The following is a 22,514-nucleotide window of genomic DNA, read 5'->3' as shown; positions in this document are numbered from 1 at the left end:
TCAACCTCTCGTAAAAGACGGTAATTTTGATCCTCATTACGTGCTCGTGTTTAAAAAAATTTAGTAATATTCCGAAGCTCCTGCGAAATCGTTTATATTAATAAAGTTGTTCATAAAAATGTGTGTCACAACCTAATGTACATATGTATGTACGTACATCTACAAATGCATACATCCGTACGTATGTATGTACATATATAGGCAGGCCCATAGCAGTAAGTCGAGGGCGTTTGTCACACATAAAATTCAATTTCGATTTAAAGATTTTAATCGAAAAAATACCAACTCGTAAAAAAGCAACACATATATTACATACATACATATGTATAAGCATCATGAAATCAGAGAAGGACAAAAGGAAATCCAAGCGCATAACCTGGGAAAGTGAATAGCGCTCTGAGGGGGAGCCAGTGAGTTTTGTAGAAAAAAGGAAGCTGGCTACAAGATGCCCAGATAGTCATTTTGTTGGACGATTGAACAGGTTGAGTGCATACATACATACATACATATGTACATATAAGCATAAGTACATATTAACGAGCGCATGGATAGGTAAACGGAGAGATTACGGACTGCTTGATTACTAGAATTTGTGATTATGCTATATGTCTGTGTATGTACCCAACAGTATGTGGCCTGACGAAGTGTACACATACTTACATATGTACATATGTATTTAAGTAGAAACAGCATTTGCTGGGAATGCATCATTTTTTGAAAAAATATCCTTCATTTAAAAAAATAAATAAAAAGTATTTATTGGAGGTAGAAAATGCAATAATATCAAGCGTTTCTTTTGACATTTTTAGCAAACATAAGTATTATTTATTTTCATACAATAACTTACTCGGTTGCACTTATAAAATGTAAAAGTAGAAATATTTTTCAAGAATCAAATTTTGTATTTTATACATAACTTATACAAATAAATATCCTATTCACAGTACATATTTATGTCTACATACACTTTTAGCGGCATAAAGAAAGCGTAAATATTTATCTAAACACAAAACTACTAACCCACATACCTACTCAAGCTTCGTTTTGTTTTTTATTTCTTATATATATGTATGTATAAGCAGATAAGAAATCGAGATTTGTAGCAAATTGAAAATAGTGAAAGTTTTCTTCATTTGGTAGATTAACCTTAATTGTTTTCCACTCTAAAAATTTTTAACACTCCCACACTTTAATGAGCACAAGCATATGTGTATGTATGTATGTATGTATGTATGCGGTTCTATTACAGGTGCATATGTAAGCTTTCTTCGGTATGTAAACATACAGCTGCTTTCATTAGGAAAACATACAAGTAATAATGTATAAAGTAGGACAAAATAGCTATATTTAGGTATGTATGAACACACATACGTACATTTGTACATATGTATGTCTGTTCATTACTTACATATAATTTCATGCATGTTCGCACATACCAATATGTATGTGTAAGTACACTTATGCTGCAGATAATATTTTCCTAATGGCGCGTGACTTTTCGAGCAAAATGCGCTTTTAGTGAGCAAACAAATGTGCACATAAGGAAATCTTCAAATAGATAAACGAAAAGTTAGTACATTTAAAAGAATCCATTTTAATATTTTTTATGCTAATGACAATATTTTGTTGCCACATTTTCCAATTATGCGTAGCGCAGTAAAATGCAAGTTAACGATTTTGAAATTTTGTGGCACTATACATTCTCTTTCTCATTCATACTATGTACATACATATGTATGTATGACTGTGTTGAACGTGATAAATATTCATTGGATGCTGTTCTTTCGCTGAAAGACAATTAAGAGGGTTTTATTGTAGTTAAATAGGTTCTGAGTCTGCTTAGAAGTTGAGCTAGCTATAGGCAATTTAACGCTTCCATCAATATCCATATCGCTAAAAAGTTATCAGCCAAATGCTTAAAAGGTTGATGGTATAAGTCACTTAATTTACCACATTCATTTTTGAATATAAAGTGACTTTAGTTGAACAACAACTGTACCGACATTTAGTCTGTTCGAAGCATATTTTTGATATTTTAATATCGGTTGTAATTAGTAGATTATTACTATAGGGGAAGAAAGGTACTACACCCATCTTTCTAGGGTTGTGGAGTAGTTGAAAGGACCTTGAAACTTGCACTTGATTGTGCTAGAATTGAATGGGCTACAGAACTGCATAGCCCAAATTTTTCTAAAAATATTATTAACTAATTTACTGGACCCCTTTATTGAATTTTTTTTTATATGTATAAAATTTTAAAATCGTAGTTACACGTAAAATATGCTAAACAAAAATCAGCGAATATTAAACAAACAAAAGGAGAACTTGCACATGCTAAGGATTAAAAGAGTGCGCTATTCAAATGACGATTAGTGTATTTAATATCTTAACTTGTGGCACGTAAACTCCTAGTAAAAATGCGTATCGTAAACGACAAATATTTACACAGAAATACAAAAGAAGAACAAAAAGGCTACAAAATGTCTATTGACAAATACATGCACACCAACATACAAACCCAGTAAGAAATAGAAGCGCGTAATAATGCCTTATCAGTTACTTATTCTTCACCCTGCGTTCGACGTTCGGTAATACTTCACTTCGACGACACATTATTTTAAAATTTTTTTAGTTTTCATTTTGCACCCATTTGTGTTCATTTCGTTACTAAAATCTGAAAGAAAACATGGGTTACCTCATAAAGTGTTTACCTATTTTCCAACTGGGGAGCTAGCGCCAATGTACGATTAAATTTCAACTTACATAAATGTAAGTAAAAGTTTATATATTTTATTTACAAATAAAAGTATATAAATATATGTGTGTAAGTGATAGGAAAAGCAAAGCCAAAACAAAAATAAATACAGCTCATGAATGTCTGTATACTTATAGTTATGTGTGTATGTATGAACTGAAGTACGACGTTAATGATTCTATTAGAGCGTATGTTAGGAATTTTCAATGAGCTACACCATTACAATACAAAAGGAGCGTAAACACTGAAACAGACATAGAAAAGCTGACTTGAAAGCGAGCAACAAAGAAGGAGCCCCACTGAAAAATGTGACCCTAAAGGGCGTCGATGGAAAAAAGTGTGGAAAAAAGTTTGATATGTACATTTAAAGTGGGTATTTAGGCAGTAAAGTGTTACAAGTAGAATGCGGTGTGAAGTGGCACTGCATGCGAAAGTAGAGCAAGGAGGTATATGGGCAATATACTTTGCGTATGTGTATATGTATTAATGTAAATATGTATTGCTAGTAGAAAATGTATTTTGAGCTCCACTTGAAGCACGTGGCATTGTTGCCAAATATTCTGCTTTTTTTTTTTTTGTAGCTATCTTTGTTTGGGGCATTTAAGCGTGCAGCATACAAAACTAAATAGTTGACTGGTAGCAGTTTTACAGCGTGAATTTTAATGAGCGAGCGCTGAGTTATGTGCTGATGAATAAACGAGCTATGTATGCAGTCATATATATCATTGGATATATTGCCTCTATAAGTATGAACGCTTGCGGCACATAAAGCAAGGCGAGCATTTTTGCAGCCTCAAGATAAACAAAATCATTATTGGAAAGTAGGCTAATAGAGGGCAAAAAGAAATTGATCTATTACAATGCGTTGAGCTTGAAAAAATCATAGCTAAGGCAAATCTTTCTCCAAGCATTTTTCCGTATTTTTTGGCTTTGATTTTCGTAAATTACTTAAATGATTTGTACTTGCTGACAGCTACATATCCATCAGTGACTGCCAGCCAGTGCGGCAATTAAACTTTCTGAATTACTAAATATTTAATTTCTTTAAAAGGCAATACGCCTCCCACCAGCAAGTTGGCCGCGCCAGTAAGGCGTTGCTGTGCCTAGCGTTGGTAAATATTTGACATGTAAATCAATCCACGCCCGCTGTTATCAATTTATTTCATTCGCAAGTGCGCATGTATGTATGTACGCTTGCTTTTATGCTAAGCAATAATTAGTTGGGCGTTTCAACGCCTCAATATAGACAACGCAGTTGTGGTATGCAGCGTGCACATGTACGTATGTCTGTATGTCTGTAGGAATGTGTGGGCGTGCGATGTACAATTCGAAAACAATTAAAAATGTTGAGTTTACATTTTACATTTCCAGAAAACAAGAGATTGTGCTTGAAGTGATAATGACGAATGGAGTCGAATTTCCTAATCTAAATGTGCCCCAGGAGTATAGAGTGTGGAAATTGGATTGCCTCGCTGATTATAAAGCAGCTTTAAATGGAGATAATGCAGGGAGGTGTGGGGTAAACTAAATTGTACCAGAAATCGATAAAACGAAATTGGAGCTACAAATGCTTAGAAGAGGGTTGTAGAGTACGCTAGTTGAGAAAAAATTTAATTATATACAAGAAAGACAAAAAAAAAATAAAATGAAACAAATTTCTCGCATTTTACCCACACTTCATCAACCTTATCGTTCCCATCATTCAACGGCAATGTGGCATGCAACCACAAGATGCATTCGCATCAGTTTCCACAGGCCAGATATTCACTAAGCTGTTGGTGGCACTTTTTCGTCAAGCAGCAACACAAATATATGTACGCACACACACACACACACACCCACTTTGATGTGTAGAAATAACCAAATATTTAAACAAATCCATGTGAACAGATCTTTCAACACATTAGTGTCAAAGCGTTCGACATATTTATTGATCCTGTACGCATGTGGCACAGCAGTGAATGTTGCAAGAGCAAACAAAATGGACCAATTTCGATTTTCGAAAAGAAGCATGGAAATAATGAACACATACCAAGTGCACAGTAGAAAACAAAAACTCATAAAGTAAATGCAAACATACATACGTATGTATATAAGTAATTACATGCTAGTACTATAGAAGAAGCAGAGTGACCTGATGAGGCTGAGGCTGCAAAGCATATGCATATACATATGTATATATGTTTGTATTAAGCATCCAAACTACATCGATTGATTGCTGGCAACTCATTTCTGTGTTTTTATAATCATTTGTTTTTGCTTTCGGTGCAGTTGGCAGCTGCGGCTGGCAAGTCACAGTCGAAGCAAACAAAATGCAAATGCGCTTCTTCATAAGTGTAAGCAAAACAACAAGCAAGGGTAGCACTTTGAAAAGAAAAATAAAACAGGCAAGTTGGAATAACAACGCGACTGTGCTGGCAATTAAAGAAATCTAGAAAAAATCATTACTTCTTTGCTTTGATTGCACGTTGTTTTCGTAGCTGCTGCCCATCACTCAGGCATGAGTTTGGCGTTTTCAGTTTTTTAAATTAGTAAAAATCATCTTATTTTTTATTTCGTGTTTTGATGTATAACATTTGGTCAAAAACTATTGCTTAAAATTCGGCGTCGTATTTCGAAATGCATTCGATGTAGGAAATTAAAAAAAGTGTCTACCACAGAGCATTTTAAGCAACTAAGTTAAATTTGACTTTTAGAACAGGTAGCAACCCTCATCAAAAATATTTTGGATAATTTTGGTAATTTCTCATTAAACCTCTCATTAAATTTAACTGAAACATTTAAACTGGGCGCAGCCCTCTTCAAAAATATTTTATAAAAAAAAACCTAAATATTTCATTTAACTTGTTAGCTAAGTTCATTGTAAATTTATTTAGAGGTGGCAACCTTCTTCAAAAACTCGTTTGTATGTATTAAAAAGTTGCGGTTTATTAGTGAAATTTGTTAAAATATAATATATATACAAAACCAATGAAGTGGCAACCCCATTTCTAAAATAGTTTCTCCTTTGTTAGGTACCCAAATTAAATTATTTAGTTTATCTTATTGATTAATTTGATTTAGAATTTCTTATCAGGTGGCAATGTGCATTGAAATACGTTCAGCTGTTTGAGCGCGAAAGAGCAACAAACATACTCACTCACTCACTCACTCACTCATTAAGCAGTAGTAAAAAATATATATTAATAATTGCCAGTCCAGGGCCGGGCGATAAGAAAATAATGTGCCAAACGGCCCATCGCTTCCGAAGCAGTGCCCGCATTTTGTCTCTGGGCAGGCCAATTCGGTTAATCTGATATGTTTCCGGTCCGAAGGGTAGTCTGATATGTTTTTGCTCTATTTAATAGATCTTTTTCCTTCTGAAAGCATAACTAATAATGGCGAAGGCAAGGAAGAAGCATAAAAATAGTTTTCCCGTCTCATTTGGGTATCATCTTCTTACCAGAGAGAATAATTGTTGGTATTTACAATGTGAGAGACGAATTTCTGTTAAATTTTCTTTATTTAATTTCGGAGCGCATTACGCGCAAAATACATAGCCGTGCTAAATCTTCCGAAAGTATGCAATTAAAATGTTAATCAATGTAATTAACAGGCATTTCATTTTAACAAGTATTGAAAAAAAAGACAAAGCAAAAACTGAAATATGTACATGTGTATGTATGTAAGTGCATACATATATCTGTGATTTTACAATAACTACATATGTATGCATTTATGACAATATTACCGAACAATGTTGGCCTATTTTGGGCAAGCGCAGTGACCAACAAAGACTTTATTTTGTATGTAGCCATCTGCCGAAGGGGAATTTTATATGAAAATCTCGTAACTTGTCCTACTCTTAAAATCTCTACATATGTGTAACTACATATATATATCGTACATATGATATTTCCAATTACACGTACAAGCACTTAATTAAAATTTCATGTCATGCCTTCAATTTCAACTCATTCAGAAAATTACTCCCCACAGACCTGCTACCTACTGAGTAGTGGCTGTGGCTGTGGCTGTGGCCATCCCGACAGAATGACGAACCAAAATATATTACGCATATGGCCAGTTGCTGTGGAGCAACAGACACACATGTTTTAAGAGCAAAAAGAAATTGAAGACATATGACAACAATTTGCCTAAAATGCTCTGTGGGGCCTTGTGCGTCTGGTTGTGTTCGTGCGAGTGCTGACAAATTTAAATTCAGCAGTGCCTACAAGCACCGATACATACATAGGAGAGTTATGACTGTACACTTACACCCCCACAAATATACATTTTTGAATTTATGTATGTATGTATGTGCATTTATGCCGCCACTTGCCTCGGCAATATCCTTTTTGGTGTCTGGCGGCCGCTTGAGAGCGCCACTTAGGCAAAATCAAATCCTCGACAACTTTTATACATACATATCTACTCGTATAAATCTGTGCACGCTTGCATACGTACATATGGATATTCTTATATGTGTAGCAAAAAATTGAGGACACAATTTTGAGATATGACATAAAATATCAGTTGTCATTTGATATTCTTGGAAATTGCTACACATTTTCAAATATTCTACGAGTCATCTCCTATTTGTTTTGTATTCGTTGTTGAAATTTGTCACATCACTCAAATGTGTGTGTGTGTGCTTGAGTTAAGATTGGCATGTGGTCTACCATTTTTTTAAGTTTTTATTGCTAAGGTTTAAGTGGTTTTACTCAAGAGCCAAGTTTTTTTTTCACTTTTATTGGTGTAATACTTTGGATATATGTATGTATATGCGTACATAAGTGCATATAAATTTTTCTTTTAACATATAAACATAAGTAGTTTCTTCCCGAAACAGCAATCAATCTGAGCAACATCCACTAACTCTGCTCAACTGAAAATAGTTCAACGTAAAATGAATGATGTGGACTTTAGTTTTTTGATACGTCCGCTTTAATTTGTTTACTTGATTTTATTAGTCTAATAAGAACACAAAGCTATGCACATACCTAAATGGATATTTAACTAACCACTTGCACTAGCTAAACCACTTTCATTGACTTAATTAAATTCAACTCCTTATTGGACAACACACCGCCCAGCACTTCAAGTTGCAAAATGCACAACTAATTGGCCAACTGCTCGTCTCTGGACAGCTGTCAACAACCAGCCCAGCCTCCTAGGCAAGCAACACAATGTCACTCAAATAAAGTAATCTTCATACATACAAACATACATACATACATACCCCCATACAACAATACAAAATTCCTTTAGCCTGAATTGCCACTTCAAGAAACCAACACTCTCAGGCGGTCACACTCGGCCATTCAGCTCACTCAGCTCACTCAGCTCACTCAGCCAACCAGTCACTTCATCATTTATCACTTCATTACGCGCTTAGATTTACTCATCACCCCAGCTGTTTGCCGCTTTCGTTGTCATTAATCATTGTCATGCATCAATTGTCAAATAGTATTCATGTAACCACACATAAATCGCTTATCATTCGCTTACGCATTTTCACTCCCATTACAATTCAAATTCAGATTATAAATTTTGCATATTTAGTATAAGATACTCTCTCGGCAGTTAGTTAGCCATGTACATATGTATGTACATAGGTATTGAAGTAAAAGCAGCAGCAACAACAACAGCTTGTTAGTAATTATCGAAATTTATAATGTAAATATTAACTGAAAACATCGTCGGTATGTGTATGTTTTTAATTAAATCAAAATAATTTCCATAAAAAAAATTTTGTCGGTTGTGAATGTGTAGATTGCGTGCAGCCTCCACGCAACGCACAGCCAACATGCATACACATGTTTATGTATGTATGTATGTAAGAATGTTTATACATTTGTATTTTGGATTAAATATGGATTCGGTGGTGTGGCGCATGAATTGACTTCCTACCTGTTGTCTGCCTAAAATTATAATTTATGCGTATTTAGGTTGTTAATTAGGCATTTAAATAATGTAGTAATCAAAATTTATCCATAAGACAAATAGCGGCAAACGACAAGTTACACGTCAAAGCTTTTGTTCGTACGCTTGTTGGTTCAAAAGACAGAATACATACAACACACCCCATCCCAAATACCAACTAATCAGGGTTAACAACAAAGAGCAGCAACAGCAACAAATTGTCGAATTGGCGATGTTAATTAGGAAAGTTGTCGATTGGAAAAAAAATATTAAATTAATAGGTACATATTAATAAATGTATGCACATACATACATACATACGTTCAAGCTAAATATACTAGTATGTACATATGTATGTATGTATAGTCAATAATTTATTTGAAAAAAAACAGTTTCGAATTTAAAATTTCTAAAATGAAATAAGAAGGATTTAATTTGCCCATCAAAGATGCTGGTTGGCTTGAAAATCGTGTATGACCCGCTGCTTTTGTGAATGTCTACTAATCACCGTGGTTTTCTATTGTTACCAAAATCGTAAAAAACAGTTACCAAAATCCAACGAAAAGTTTTATAAATTATTATAATTTCTAATACAAAGTATTTTTGCAAGAAAATTTAAAAAATAAAAATTAAAATTAAAATTTTCCGAACGTGGGGATCGCTTTTTTACATTTTTAGTCATATCTTCGGCATTTACAATACGACCTTAAAATATTATATATCGATGTTTTTAGCTCGAGGAAAACGATATTTTGTTTCAAAGTTAATTGACTATATCTCAGTTGTTATCACCCTAGTGTACCCTCTAATGCCAGTATATTAAAGCTCTACAAAAAGTATTAAACTTTTGCAAAGAAGTATTTCCACTTTTCCAGTAGAGATATTTAAAAAAATTTGTCCAATGGAGACCCCTAGGTTTGGCAAAAAAAAGAAAACATTTTGGAAATACGGCCAACTTTTTTTATTTGCTTGTATGACAATAATATTTATCTTTAAAGCACCTTAAGAATAAGTGTTATATACTGGGTTTAAGCTAGTTTTTTTATAATATTAATATTAATATTTGTTATAATATTGAGTTACGCAGCAACCATTTCTACTCAGTCAAACAATAGTATCCGCCATGCCCTTCAACCACCACCTCCCTGCCGTAAAAATTGCACACTATTTCCCCAGCGATGCATGAGATACTCGCCTAAGACCAAAAGTTAAAATATGATATATTTAATACAATTTACATATGTATATATCTATGCACAAGTCGCGCTGCATGTGTTTGTATTCGTGTCTGAATATTGGCTTTAAGTATAGTATATCAATGTTTAAAATAAAGGAAAACAATTTTTTTGTTACAAATTTTAAATTTGCAAAAACGAATGCCGTAAATAAAATGCAAATGGCTTGCATACATACAGCCTTATTTTATTAAATAATAGTATATTATAATTTTTTGTTATAATAAATTAGAAGTAAAGCATAGAAACTTGATATCTCTTATGCAATAATTTCAGGAAAAATCCCAGCATGCCAGCCAAATACGCAAGTTATTTAAACTTTGCTTTCAATTTTATTCCTCTTTGTTATTATATGCATGTAGCCTTGAGTTTTTCCTGCAACCAAATCCGAAAAAACACATCTCCAAATATAGATACTTTTTTTGGCACCCGCAACTACTATTTTTACCAAAAACAAAAAGCAAACATTTAACGTTAAATTCACCTTTGGAATTTTCATTTTTTAATTTATCGCTTGCTTGCTGCTTTTCCCGTTTTGTTGCATTTAACACCACTCTTCGCTTGTTTCAGTTCGCCCACTGTACGAAAACAAATCCATTTGCAATTAGAAAGCAATATGTAGAGCAACACACAAACAACAAAAAAAAAAAAAAACAGCTTGCAAAACCTAATTTAAACTTTTATGCAATTAAAATACATACATACATATCTGCTACAAAAACTGCAATTTCATTTAAATAAAAAACAGACATTTTAATGAAAAAAAAGAGAAAACGAAATCAACTTCAAAATTTCTTTCTTTTTCTTCTTTTTACGTTACAGATGTGCATCACACCACCTAATATCAATAGTTATATCCCAGAAGCGTTCAGTTTTCTGGTGAGTGCGAACTAACTTAACTTTTTATACATGCTCATACATTAAAGTGAACAGCAACAACAAAATTATTGCTTAGCTGCTTTGTATTTATTTAGTGCTTTTTACTAATTTGGATGAGGATGGCTTTTATTTATGTGCGGGTACACCACCGGTACAAACATTGTTGCATAACTAACAGCGATGTGGCTGCCTATGTAGGAGATCGGGTGTATCCAATTAGCAAACGCTTTAGAAATATAAATAAATGCTTTAAAGAACATATTTTTTAAAAATTATTCGGATTAAATTAGTTAAGTCCGACCGTACCTCTCGCTGCCGGTTATTCGATGAACTGATTTTGTTTTTTTAGGAATAGTTTTTATTTGCTCAAACAAAGGTCCATTGGCAATAAGATATATTAAAGGCATTCACTAAAGATACCTCGCTTTGTTATATTTTCAATTAAGTCTCATCAATCTTAATGCTTCGACAATTTTTAAAAACAAAGCGATTTTAATACATTATTGCAATATGCCATTTCCACTGAAAAGTCAACTAAAAGTTGTATAATTTAAGTGCTTTTATGCAATAACAATTAGTACGCTGTTTTATTTTATTTACCTATAATTTTTAAATGAGATTAATCCGCAGTTAAAAATCGGTGAAAATAGACTTTAAAAATATGATTTACTAAAAATGTTGCTTTAAATAAGTATTTTGATGCTTGCTTTCTTCTTCATTTACTGCATTTTCCATTATTCTTGCCGCTTTTTGCTTTTTCACTGCAGTATCTGAACGGCAAATGTTTTTTTGTGAGAAGCCTTTTCATCGAAGAAATACACTCTATGGTTTGCCATTGCCTGCCGAGGGGCGTCCGCTGTTAACAACAAACTGTTTGTCTCTGGTTTAGATATCACCCGGACCACGAATCAAACCTAGGCCCTGTGGAGTGATAGTATGCGCCTCTAACCACTCACCCACAGCGGCCGTCAGCATCTGCATAGTCCAACACAAACTTAATTTTAGATGTTTTTGGGACGCTCAAATCGAATTCTTATCGCAAAGTTTATGCCAGAAGTGACTTTTATACACGCGCTATTAATAATAATAATTCTTGTTTTTTTTTGGACTAAACTCGAATTCTTGAAGATTCTCGGTAAGCGACTTCGAGTACCAGTAAAATTGGCAATATCTTCTGTTGGGGTTTCTCTAATCAAATTTGACAAGGATTTTTATTATCTTGCAAGAAACCTTTTTTCAGTTCATACATTTTCAATAACTCTCTTTTCATGTGCTGAATTAGATAGATACAAAATTATTATACTTTTTTATTAGCTTGAGCCGAAGAGAAATATATATGTAAATATTTCCCCGGAAATCAAAGCGTTTTGCATGCCAAGATCGTCAGCACCGATTTGTTGAACCTCACCATATAAAATTATATGGGCTTCAACTAAATTAAGTATCTGATGATCATCTGCTGTTTAGGTTGGACATGTAAGTCGCAAGGCTGGATTTCAAAATTTTAAAATAGAAGTAAAGAGGTTTCTACATTTTTGATTTCATCTCAACTTCTTGATTTCTTCACAACTAACTTAGGTCCTGTATGACCAGTTGCCTCCCTATAATGCTCCACCACCTAGCTTCGAACAATGCAGGCCCAATACATCCTGTAGGTATAATTATGTTTTCACTCTCCGCTTATCTTTTTTCTCTGTCATCGTCCGCATTCGCCCAAGACAAAATGAAAAATTGTAGAATATATAGCGTTCAATGTATGCGTGTGCGAACTGTAGCACTTATTTTTTTTTTCTCGCAGCTAATTGTGCTATAAAAAGTAATGAGTGCAACAGAAAAGCTATAAAATCAAGGAAAATAACAAAACAAAAAATGGCCAGTGCAATAAATACAAAAACAAATTTTTTAACAATGTTTTTATTATATGTGTCCAAGTACATACACACGAGTGCATTTTATGCATTTACATATGTATTTATGTATGTAAGCCCGTAAGCTGTAAGCTATGCAAAAGCAACACTTGCTGGCAATTCGAATAAATTCAGCGCATAGTCGGTTTGCCGCTTGGGTTTCCATTTATGCATATTTGCACCTCACCTTTCATAAACACGTACATACATCTGTATATCTGTAGATACATATGTACCTATGTATGTACGGATGTATGTTTGAATTAATTTTCGCTCCGCGCGTGCCTTTACTGCTTGCTCGTTCTTCTACCAGCTCGCTTACTATTTTATAAAATATGCATTATGCACTTTGTTTTAAAATTTTGACTATGCGAAATTCGCGTAAATAGCAAAGCTGCCGCAATGGTAAGACCGTAGTAAATGTGGCAGGTCTATGGAGAATTGTGCGGACATACACAGAAATTGGGAAAAGCTGCGAAAAGGTTATGTGGATAAAGGGAAATTTAAAGCGGTGGCTGTGAAAGAAAAAAGTAATTGCAAAAAAGTAAAGGTGCTGGTATTTTTAAAGTACCCTCGAAATATAAATATGTATAAATTGTGGACCGATTTTCTCGGTTCCGAAAGAGTTATTAAGAATGCGACCGCTCACCAAATTTCTGTGGGATATCTCGAAAACTGAGGAACTAAATTGCGTTCACACAGACGGTGATGGCTAAATCGACTCAGCTCGCCCTTTTGATTATTTTGGTGTTCTTTTTCGTGCGTATAATATCGGACTAAAGTTATAATACCATTTCATGGTCAGGTCACGAAAGGTTTTAAAGATGGGCGTTTAGGTATTAAAGAACTTTGGTAAGATTTTTCGAAAAGTTGTGTGTGGACCCCGCGCGCGACTGAAGTGAAACTTCTCCTCCCACTAAGTTTCCGCAAAGCTCACCATATCGATCGCTAACCGCCAAAAAGTCGTAAGCGACATTTTTTTTCAACATTTTATTTTTGATGCAGAAACGCATTTAGATGCTCTAGAAACACTTCTGCATCAAAAAGAAAATTTTGAAAAAAAATTTCGCTTACGACTTTTTGGCGTTTAGGGCTCGATATCATATAACTTTTATTTTTTATTTTAGTGACTGTTATCTTAATCTCAGTCTTAGTCTAAATCTTAATCTTAATGGAAATCTTAATCTTTTCAATCTTTTTTTTTAATCCTCATTTTAATCTTAATTTTGGTCTTAATCTGAATGTTAATCTTAAGTTTTTAAATTCTTTCACTTTTGAAAGAAAAAATTTCGATTTCGATTTAAATCGATAACACTTATTGATAGCCATAGTTCTCCTTGACAATACGGAAACACTTACATCCTTCATATCGATAATGAAATTCGATATCGATAAAACATTGATACCGTTGGCAAAAACGACTGACAAGCGACTAGAATCTAATTTTTTTTTTATTTCGTTTCACGTAAAACTCAGAGATTACTATGCATAATTAGAAACGATTAACAAAAACCATTTTCCTTAGCCGCTTTTTTTTTTTTTGAAGCGAACAAAAATTACCAAATTTATTGCTCATAAAAAGTTGCAAACAATTTTCAATATCATAACCGAACATGCCAAAAGATGCATGCGCTTTCGGCAAAATTCCATAGAATGCATACAATATGCGTGCAATATTGCCGAAGTTTGTAATACCATTGTGCAACAGCAACTGCAACCCGAGCAGGGTGTATCTCCTCTAAAGAAACCCTTGGAAGCAAGGCCACCCAAAGCTGGTGGATGGGTTCACTAAATAATATGCGCACAACTTAGACTTCCGAAAAATGTGTTGCCAGCGGTTAACACATGCGAAATATTTGACTTTTTGATGTTAAATTTTTTGCAGTGATGTTCTTTAATATACTTGGCACACACAAGCATACCCAGCCATACACAAGCACACAAGCATACATACCTGACGACAAGGTGCTTGCCGTTCCGCAGAGCAGCTGAAAAAATTTGTTGCCTCAACGGATTTTTCGTAACGAACTTACACTACTTCTATCCTCAACCATTTCTCCGCTCCTGGCTTTTCTTTTTCAACATCGCTTCTTCTTCCTCCCGCGTTCGCCAGCCAGCACTTTGGCGCTCAATAAGCTGTTAAAATATTTATGCGTATGCGTTGAGTGAGCATTGCATACATTGCGGCGTTCAAGCGCACATTTGTGTTCGTATATGGTTGCGCGCGTGTGTGTGTGTGTGTGTGTGTGTGCGTGCGGCAGGTTTACAAGTTGCCGCAAAAATGCAAAATTACCTAAGGCTTGTGGGAGCGCCGAGTTGTTGTTGATATTATACAAAAAGAAATGTTCTTCAATTTCTGTTGCATGCCACAAGAAAGTAAGTTTGCTGGATGTCGCTGCTGCTGTACAAGTTCCTGCTGCTTGTTACCACACACACACACATACGCTTGTTGCCACACATGCAACAACATGCTAACTCAATTTTCATATCATATTAAATTCCTAGTTGTCAGAATTTTAGAGCGGCAACAGCTGCCACATGTATTGCTTCCTTAATAACTGAGCTACATACACTCCAGCACGAGTACTCTAGTTGCTCATACATTTATGCAACACACTTCAGAAAGCAAGTTGCATATTAAATGCTTGTTGCTTTCGTGCAACCAAATGAAAAATTGCAAGTATGTGCAGCATCCGCCGATGGCGAAAGTTGGTTGCCAACAAAATTCTAAGTCGGCGTCAATTTCAACGCGAATTCGCACGCGAATGAAGATGAAGTGCGGTGGGCTGTTGCCACCCGCTCTAGCTAGAGTGCTTGCCACAGAAGGTTTTTACATGCGCATGCACATCTGAGACATCGCTGCGAACAAGAAGACTTTGGCAAACTGTTGAATGGATTTTTTTTTGTTCATCCTTTTTTTTTTGAATATTCCATTTTATGACATAACTGTAAGCCGCATGCTACAGCAACGCTGTCTTTACATCAAATCATTTAAAATCTAATCTAATCTAACTGCTGCACTGAGTACTTAGTAGTTAGTTTCAGGAACTTGCAACTTGACACAGCACCCTGCTGCAGCGCAACTTTTTCGTCAACTACTTAGGCTGCCACAAATTAGAAATTGCTAAGCCAAGTACGTTTCAAAGAAAATCAAGCGAAACAACAATATGTGGCAAGCTGTTCGACAGCACAGCGCCCCACTGCCGGTTGCTGCGCTTATCTTATCTGCAGCAAATACAAGTAGCAAGTTAGCGGCGGGCTGGCGGCGGCCTCCCAACTGCCATGTTGCACAACACAAAATCTGCGGCTACTGTGCAACAGCAATTGCGCCGCCTCCTACAATTGCGCATGCCACATCATTTTGTTTTTTTTTTTTCTTTTTGTCTACTTTCATTCAACTATTTTGCTTTTTAGCTTTCTGTTGCATGCTGCGCCGCTCTGGCATGACAAACTAATAAAGATCGCTGCTGCTGATGCAACAAATGCAGTAAACAAAATTGAAACAAAGTAAATAAACGAAAAAGTGGGAAATCGTTTGTGCAACATTCTTATCTGCGTCGTGTTGCAACCTCATCAGCAAAAGCAACAGCAGCAGCACACTTAGCCTTATTTGGCAATGCAAACAACTGAACATTTCGTTTTTGTTGTTGCTGCTTTACAACTTTTGTCTTTCACCAGCAAAAGTTTATCATAATTTCCTTCGTGCCTCTTTGCTTCATCACCCCCAATGCTGTGTTTGTGGTGCGCGAAAGCTGCGTATGTGCCGCATGATGGGCCAGCAGGTAGGCAAGCATTTAAAAATATTTGTTTTTATGAGAAAAGAAAACGAAAAGCAACAACTGTGCTTGCAACACTTATCGCCACGAACGCATCGCTCGCTGCTCCTCCCTCGACCGGGCCAAACAGCCAAGCAGCCAAGCAGCCGGCCAACCACCCATGCCCTTTGCGTCTGTTTGTGTCTCGGTCGTGCAGCAAACAGTCTACGGTAATTTGCATAAAATGGGTTAAAACGGGTTAAATGCCGTTGCGCTGCGCTGAACTTTGACTCTGCCTCAATTGCCGTGCAGTGCAATAAAGCCACCAACAATCAACAGCAACGATTGATGCCGCTGAAGTATAGGCAATTTAACTGCAAAACCAACAACATGCCACAAATTAATTTCAATTACAACGCGCAGTACACAGACCCAGGCCAGCACACACGCGGACATAAATTTTACGTGTATCTACTCCTTCTTCAACTTCGACGAGTACAACTTTGAAGCTAAATTCTTGATCTCTTCTTTGCTCGTGGTTTTTATTTGCTAGTCTCTCCGCTCTGGGTCGATTATCGCGATCGCGTATTTTTTTTATTTTATTTTTTTTGTTTTTGCTCTTGTACTAATCGAACGCTTAGTACAGTTGGTAGCTTATTTTGTATTTCTTTAAACAACATTTATTTTCATTTGCTAAAGTTCGCCCTCTTCACTTCTTTCTCTTTGCAGTGCTGGAACAATTGCGATCAGCAATTGGGTCCCTTCCCGCTGAACATTAATTCAGCATTGCGCCAAGGCTCGCTCGTGCTGACGAACATTGCCTGGGATCAGGCGATTACGAATGCATCGAAACAGTGTCTGGTCACTTGGGAGGTCTCCGGAGGCGGTCTAATGGGCAATCTATTGACTGATAGTTCTACTGTTGAATTATCCCTTTGGCCAGATACAGTATATCACGTACAAGTTACGTGCAAGCATAAGGTAAGTGCATCCAATAAAAAAAAAAAGAAAACCAACAAAAAACGAAAAAGGGCAATGAAGAAGAGATCATCACAGAAAAGTAAAAAAAAACAATATTGCAATAAAAGAAATAGCAAAACTAAAAACACAACTAGTATATAGATATGCAATTGCTGTGGTGTAGGTCTATGGCCATTTCAGCCACGCTTTGCCTCTGCGGAAGTATGTACCGGCATGCGAGTGTATACCGACATTCACCAGAGCACCAGCATTGCAGTCGTTGATCGCCACCGTGGTGCTTTATGCTGATAGCGTGGCTAAAGCTGATCAGCAACGCCACTAAACTGGTTCTCCGCATCGGCTAGCCGCCGCTCCTTCAAAGGCTCCTTCCCAAGCCAACTTCGCCCCGAAACATGGGGCGACCGACTGCAGCCAGCCGGGTGTGAAAGCCACACTAATTGTCTAATTACATCATTGCAACATAGCTGTTGACAATTGCTGCGCAGCGCCTATGCATAATGCACACAAAGTCCGCCATGGCTTTTAATGTTCAATATTTGCAACGATCTTTTTCCTAAGACACTTTTCGTTGCGATCGCTGCATACGGCGACCAAAAAAAAAATTGCATGATCACATGCGATCGCATCAAACACATATTATATACATACATATACATGTGTTGCTGCAGTTTTCGCCAACTGCAGACGCAAACAGGTAATCACTCTCGGTACCTTGCAAGCTGCAGTTGAAGTGGCTTTGTTACGCTGAAAGCTAGAGCGCTCTTGTGAGTCGCTTTTTAAATCGCACGCAGGCTGAGGAGTTTTATTGGGCTGTAAATGCCCCAGAAACCCAGTGGCAAGGATAAAGGTTGATGGATTGAGGATTGATAAGTGTTAAGCCAATTTGCGAGGCAAGATTTCTGTCTTTTAACTGCCACAAAATTTTGGCGAAAAACCTTTAAAAATTATATGGGAAAAGTGTTACTTCAAGAAATTATTTAACGAGCTATTCGAGAATTGGATTAAGTAGTATGCGCCTTAATTATATAATAAAAAAGTACACAAACTGCTTCCGTGTCTAATGTTGTACACTCTTGTTTTTTTTTGTGAAAAGCATTCGGAAGGGTAGTACACAGTATTTCCCCGATCGTACGTCGAATGAGGCGATTCGGTCACTTTTAAAATTTTCCACCTGGTTGCCGCGCTGCTCTCTCTCGTCGTACGCCTCCTATCCTCGCTTTTCTGCTCAATCATCGCCGCTTGCATTGCGTGCCTGGCTACCAGTGTGATTAGTGGCATCCCCAGGTCCGTGAAAAGACACGCAATTATAAATGATTTGCTACATTCTTTCGTGTTGCGCGTGCAACGCTGCAATGCTGACGCAAATTGTCGAACAGACAACAACAGCGATTCTCTTTGGTTGTTTCTTTCAATATTTGTACACTAATTGACAGCGTGCAACAAGGCGAGCAACGCAAAATATTGATCGATTGGCATGTTGGAACTTGCAACTGGCGCGCGGCAGTGGTGGTGGCACATGTGAGCGGCTGCAAAATGAGCTGGAAAAAATGATGTGTGTGCAACACATAACACATGCGTGTACCGCCGGCAACATACCCACATGAAACATGCAACATGCAACAGGCAACAGGCAATAAGCGCTCGTTGTCGTTGCATTGCATTTGTAAATTAATTTGTTAACATTTTTACAAGCAGTCAAGCTGACAGGCAAACAAAAAACGCAAGCGAAGGCAAAGACGAAGACGAAGACAAGCCAGTGAGTCCTTTGTGTGTGTGTGTGTGTGTGTAGCACGGCCGCACGTGCAATACCACAAAAATTGGCGCAATTATTTTGATTTTCTATAGAGATTTCGACTCCTTCCTTCCCTGAAACAATCTTTTTCCAATTTTCGTAATTTTACTAATTTTAAACCTTTCTGTTTTCCTTTGTTTTCGCTCTCGTTCCCAGGAGACTGGCGGCATGCGACGTTCGTACAAACTGATCGTCGACACGCACAAGCTGAGCGACAGCACTGTTACCGGCATGCAAGCAATCACCCTGGAAACGGGCAACATGGCCAGCAAGGAGGGCATGATGCCGCATTTGTATGGCGCAGCCGGCGCGACGGACATAGGCGCCAACTCGGGCGAAACGGACTCGCGCATGCGCATACTGAAAGACAGCTCCAAGGATTTCCTCAGCCCCTACAATCCAAATGCCAACTTTGCATCATCCAGCCGCTCCAGCAGCAGCAGCAGTACTGCAACAACGTCATCCACCACATCGGACGCCACAAAGCCCGCTACCACCACACGCAGCCAAACGTCAAACGAACAACCCGCCCATCACAATTCCGTGTTGCGCGTCAAGCTGGCGAGCGAGCGGCCAGCGGATTACCTCACAGCAAACCGCGTCACCGCCATGATTGGCTCCGCGCTGCTCTTCATCATGATGTTCATGATCTACGCGGTGCTGCGGCGGAAAGTGGGGCACAAGCAGGCGCCCGCCGGTGCTCGCGCTCTCGACAAAGAGGTGCTCATACACAACGAGCTGCTGCCAAGCCAAGTGCCCCAGCTAGCTAAGCAAGGCGCAGCGACGGCGGCAGCTGCAGCAGCGCCTAAAAATACAACGACGTTGGCGGTGAGCTGCGGTGGACTGGCCGCAGCGGCGTCGAACTCGCAGACGTTGCATGTGTAAAGTGATCGCGCGCGGGCAAGCGGCGCATGAGCGAATGCCATGCACAATGGATGCTGTAAATATTAATTATGTATGTAGTAATATAAATATTTACAATTAGGCTTTTGCTAATTCATAATTCACTAAGCTAATTTAAATTTATTAATCAAATAGATGTGATGTGATGTACTAAATGCTAAAGAGAACGTTTTGATTTCTATATATTTCGCCTCTGTATGTGTACATAGATAGCTTAAGCTCAGCGTTACAACCAATTAGGTATATTGATTAGCTTAGCGCCCGATTTCTGTTGTATGTGTATAAGGCTTTGCTCTACTTGGCGAAGAGCGAGGAACTTGAAGCGCGTGTATAGCAATATTAGCGGTTAAGAGTACGTACATATAAATATATCTGCGAGCGGTAGCCGATTGGCGGGCAGTTTGGAGCGCGCGCAGAGTGCGGCAGGCGTTGGAAGTTTGGCAGCTGTGGAAGACAAAATTGTTTAGTGCAAAAAAAAACGCACGAGTCTAGCCAAAAATTCAAACCCCGCTGCAGCGTTGCCACCTCCGCCAATTTGGTAGTAGCTTTTAAGCTTAGTGAACTATTAGACTAAGTACTTTATACCCACACACACTCAAATACACATGTATATGTGTGTGTTCTTGGTTTTATGGATATTATTTTTGTAAATCGCAACTTATAATGACGAGTCCAAATGTTAACGTCCAGTTTAGTTGTCGTCATTTAGTGTTTTGTGTCCACAAAAAAAAAATTGAGCGAAAGTATGAGTCTCAAAATGTTTGTATGAATGTTTTTTGTTTGATGCCTAAACAGCGCAATTGCATGTGTGTTGAGTAGTTATGTATATTATAGGATGTTTCTAGTCTCACTTATGTTTTAATAATTTTTTTTTTTATTTTGGTTTAGTTAAACCTGACGGAGTTTGAAAACTACACGTCCAAATCACTCAATTCTTTAGAAAATCGATGATTAATTTTTTTTGCATTTATCCAGACCTAATATCCATTTTTATAGCTCAATAAAAATAAATAAATGGACAGACCAACACCAGTGAACATTTGTTTGGAATTCCTTTTCTTACTATCGCTTTAAGGCAGATATCAAAGTTCCACATTTTTTTAATGTTAATAACAAAAGGAATAAATGAGAAGAAATAATATTGGGTAGTCGAAAAACTTCGTGACGTTTTATACATCCGAATCCAAAAGAACCTAACAAAAATATGTTTCATTTTCATCAAATCTCTCGCTGTCCATTCATGAGCTAACCAAGGTGATCGAGTTTTCTATTTTTGGTCAATCTGAGGTTCGGACATCTTCATCAACGAGACTTCCAGAACGAAAGGAAAGCAATTACATTTATCAGCATTTTCTGACATGAATCTCCCCATTAATGTACCTACTCTCAAACCACAATTAATTTTGACTAAAACAATTGAAGTCAATATTTTTTAAGGAACGCAAAATGGAACTTTGATTCGACGTTATCGATGAAATTGGTACTACCACGGATATGAATCCGCACGTAATGTTGCCAAATCCATACGCGTTTTTTCGACTATCCAATATTTGAAATATTTGGGAAGAACACTTTTCTGCTTTTAATAATTTCATTAGCTAAATTTTTTCCTGAAAATTTCCACGTCTATAGGCTAGCAGCCTTATTCATAAAAAATTAAGTAGCCTTACAAAAGGTTTATAAATAAAAAAATGTATGAAAGCATCAATTTATTTAGCTTTTTAAACCTACTTTATTTCCTCTGAATAAGGCCATAGGTATTTATCTGAAATTAAAAATGTTTCTTTTTTAGAGAGTTAAAGTTTTTCGATTATATTTTTGTTTTTCATTTGCAACCTCTATTGTAAAAAAAAAATATTTCGATGAATGCGTTTTTACTAGCTTTTTTAACGTTGCACCTGCGCAGAATTAAATCTTGCAATCAACTTTTTACCAACTTTTCGATGTGCTATAGACTTGTAACTTCAAACTTATCTCAGAATCCGATGAAAATGAGAAATATTGAAAACGAATTAATCCGCTAGGTGGCGCAGATGTCAAGATATTTGAATAGTCAGTATTCATGCTCCGATATGGTTCATATTTGGCATACATATTACTTAAAGCGAAAAAAAAATAAATAACTCCACAAAAAATTTAGCCGTTAGGTGGTACAGGTCGATTTAATCCTCCCTTTTTTTTTAGCACAAATAATAAAAGCTTGCCCTTAAAATTAAATTTTTTTAAATTACTTGTTTCATTTACTTTTGTACAACTATTTGCCTTATCATTTGAAATATTTATACCCCAAATTAAACATTACTTAGAATATGTATGTAGCAAATATGCTCCAATTTGTAAAAATGTGAAATGCAAATGAAGAAAATCAAAAATATCTTCCAAACAAAGCGAAAATCCCTAAAG

General features: G+C 36.7%; 1 protein-coding gene across 2 annotated transcripts in view; it reads left to right on the top strand.

Moving 5' to 3' along the window:
• Window positions 1-22,257, top strand: part of LOC108365773 (uncharacterized) — a 33,388-nt gene extending 11,131 nt beyond the window's left edge. The window contains exons 4-6 of one of the 2 annotated variants that reach the window (XM_017619918.1): window positions 10,717-10,773; window positions 17,165-17,416; window positions 19,365-22,257. In XM_017619918.1, coding sequence (XP_017475407.1) covers window positions 10,717-10,773; window positions 17,165-17,416; window positions 19,365-20,093 — 1,038 coding nt within the window. In that variant the 3' untranslated portion in view covers window positions 20,094-22,257. The remainder of the gene's footprint in view (window positions 1-10,716; window positions 10,774-17,164; window positions 17,417-19,364) is intronic. The other variant, XM_017619919.1, reaches the window with a different exon arrangement.
• The last annotated feature ends 257 nt before the right edge of the window (window positions 22,258-22,514 follow it).

The sequence above is a fragment of the Rhagoletis zephyria genome, unplaced genomic scaffold, assembly GCF_001687245.7.
Source record: "Rhagoletis zephyria isolate East Lansing unplaced genomic scaffold, Rhagoletis_zephyria_1.1 Rzeph_scaffold_01995, whole genome shotgun sequence".
NCBI classification, from domain to species: domain Eukaryota; kingdom Metazoa; phylum Arthropoda; class Insecta; order Diptera; family Tephritidae; genus Rhagoletis; species Rhagoletis zephyria.
Note: the sequence above shows the minus strand (reverse complement) of the source record. Positions and strands in the feature narration are given on the sequence as shown.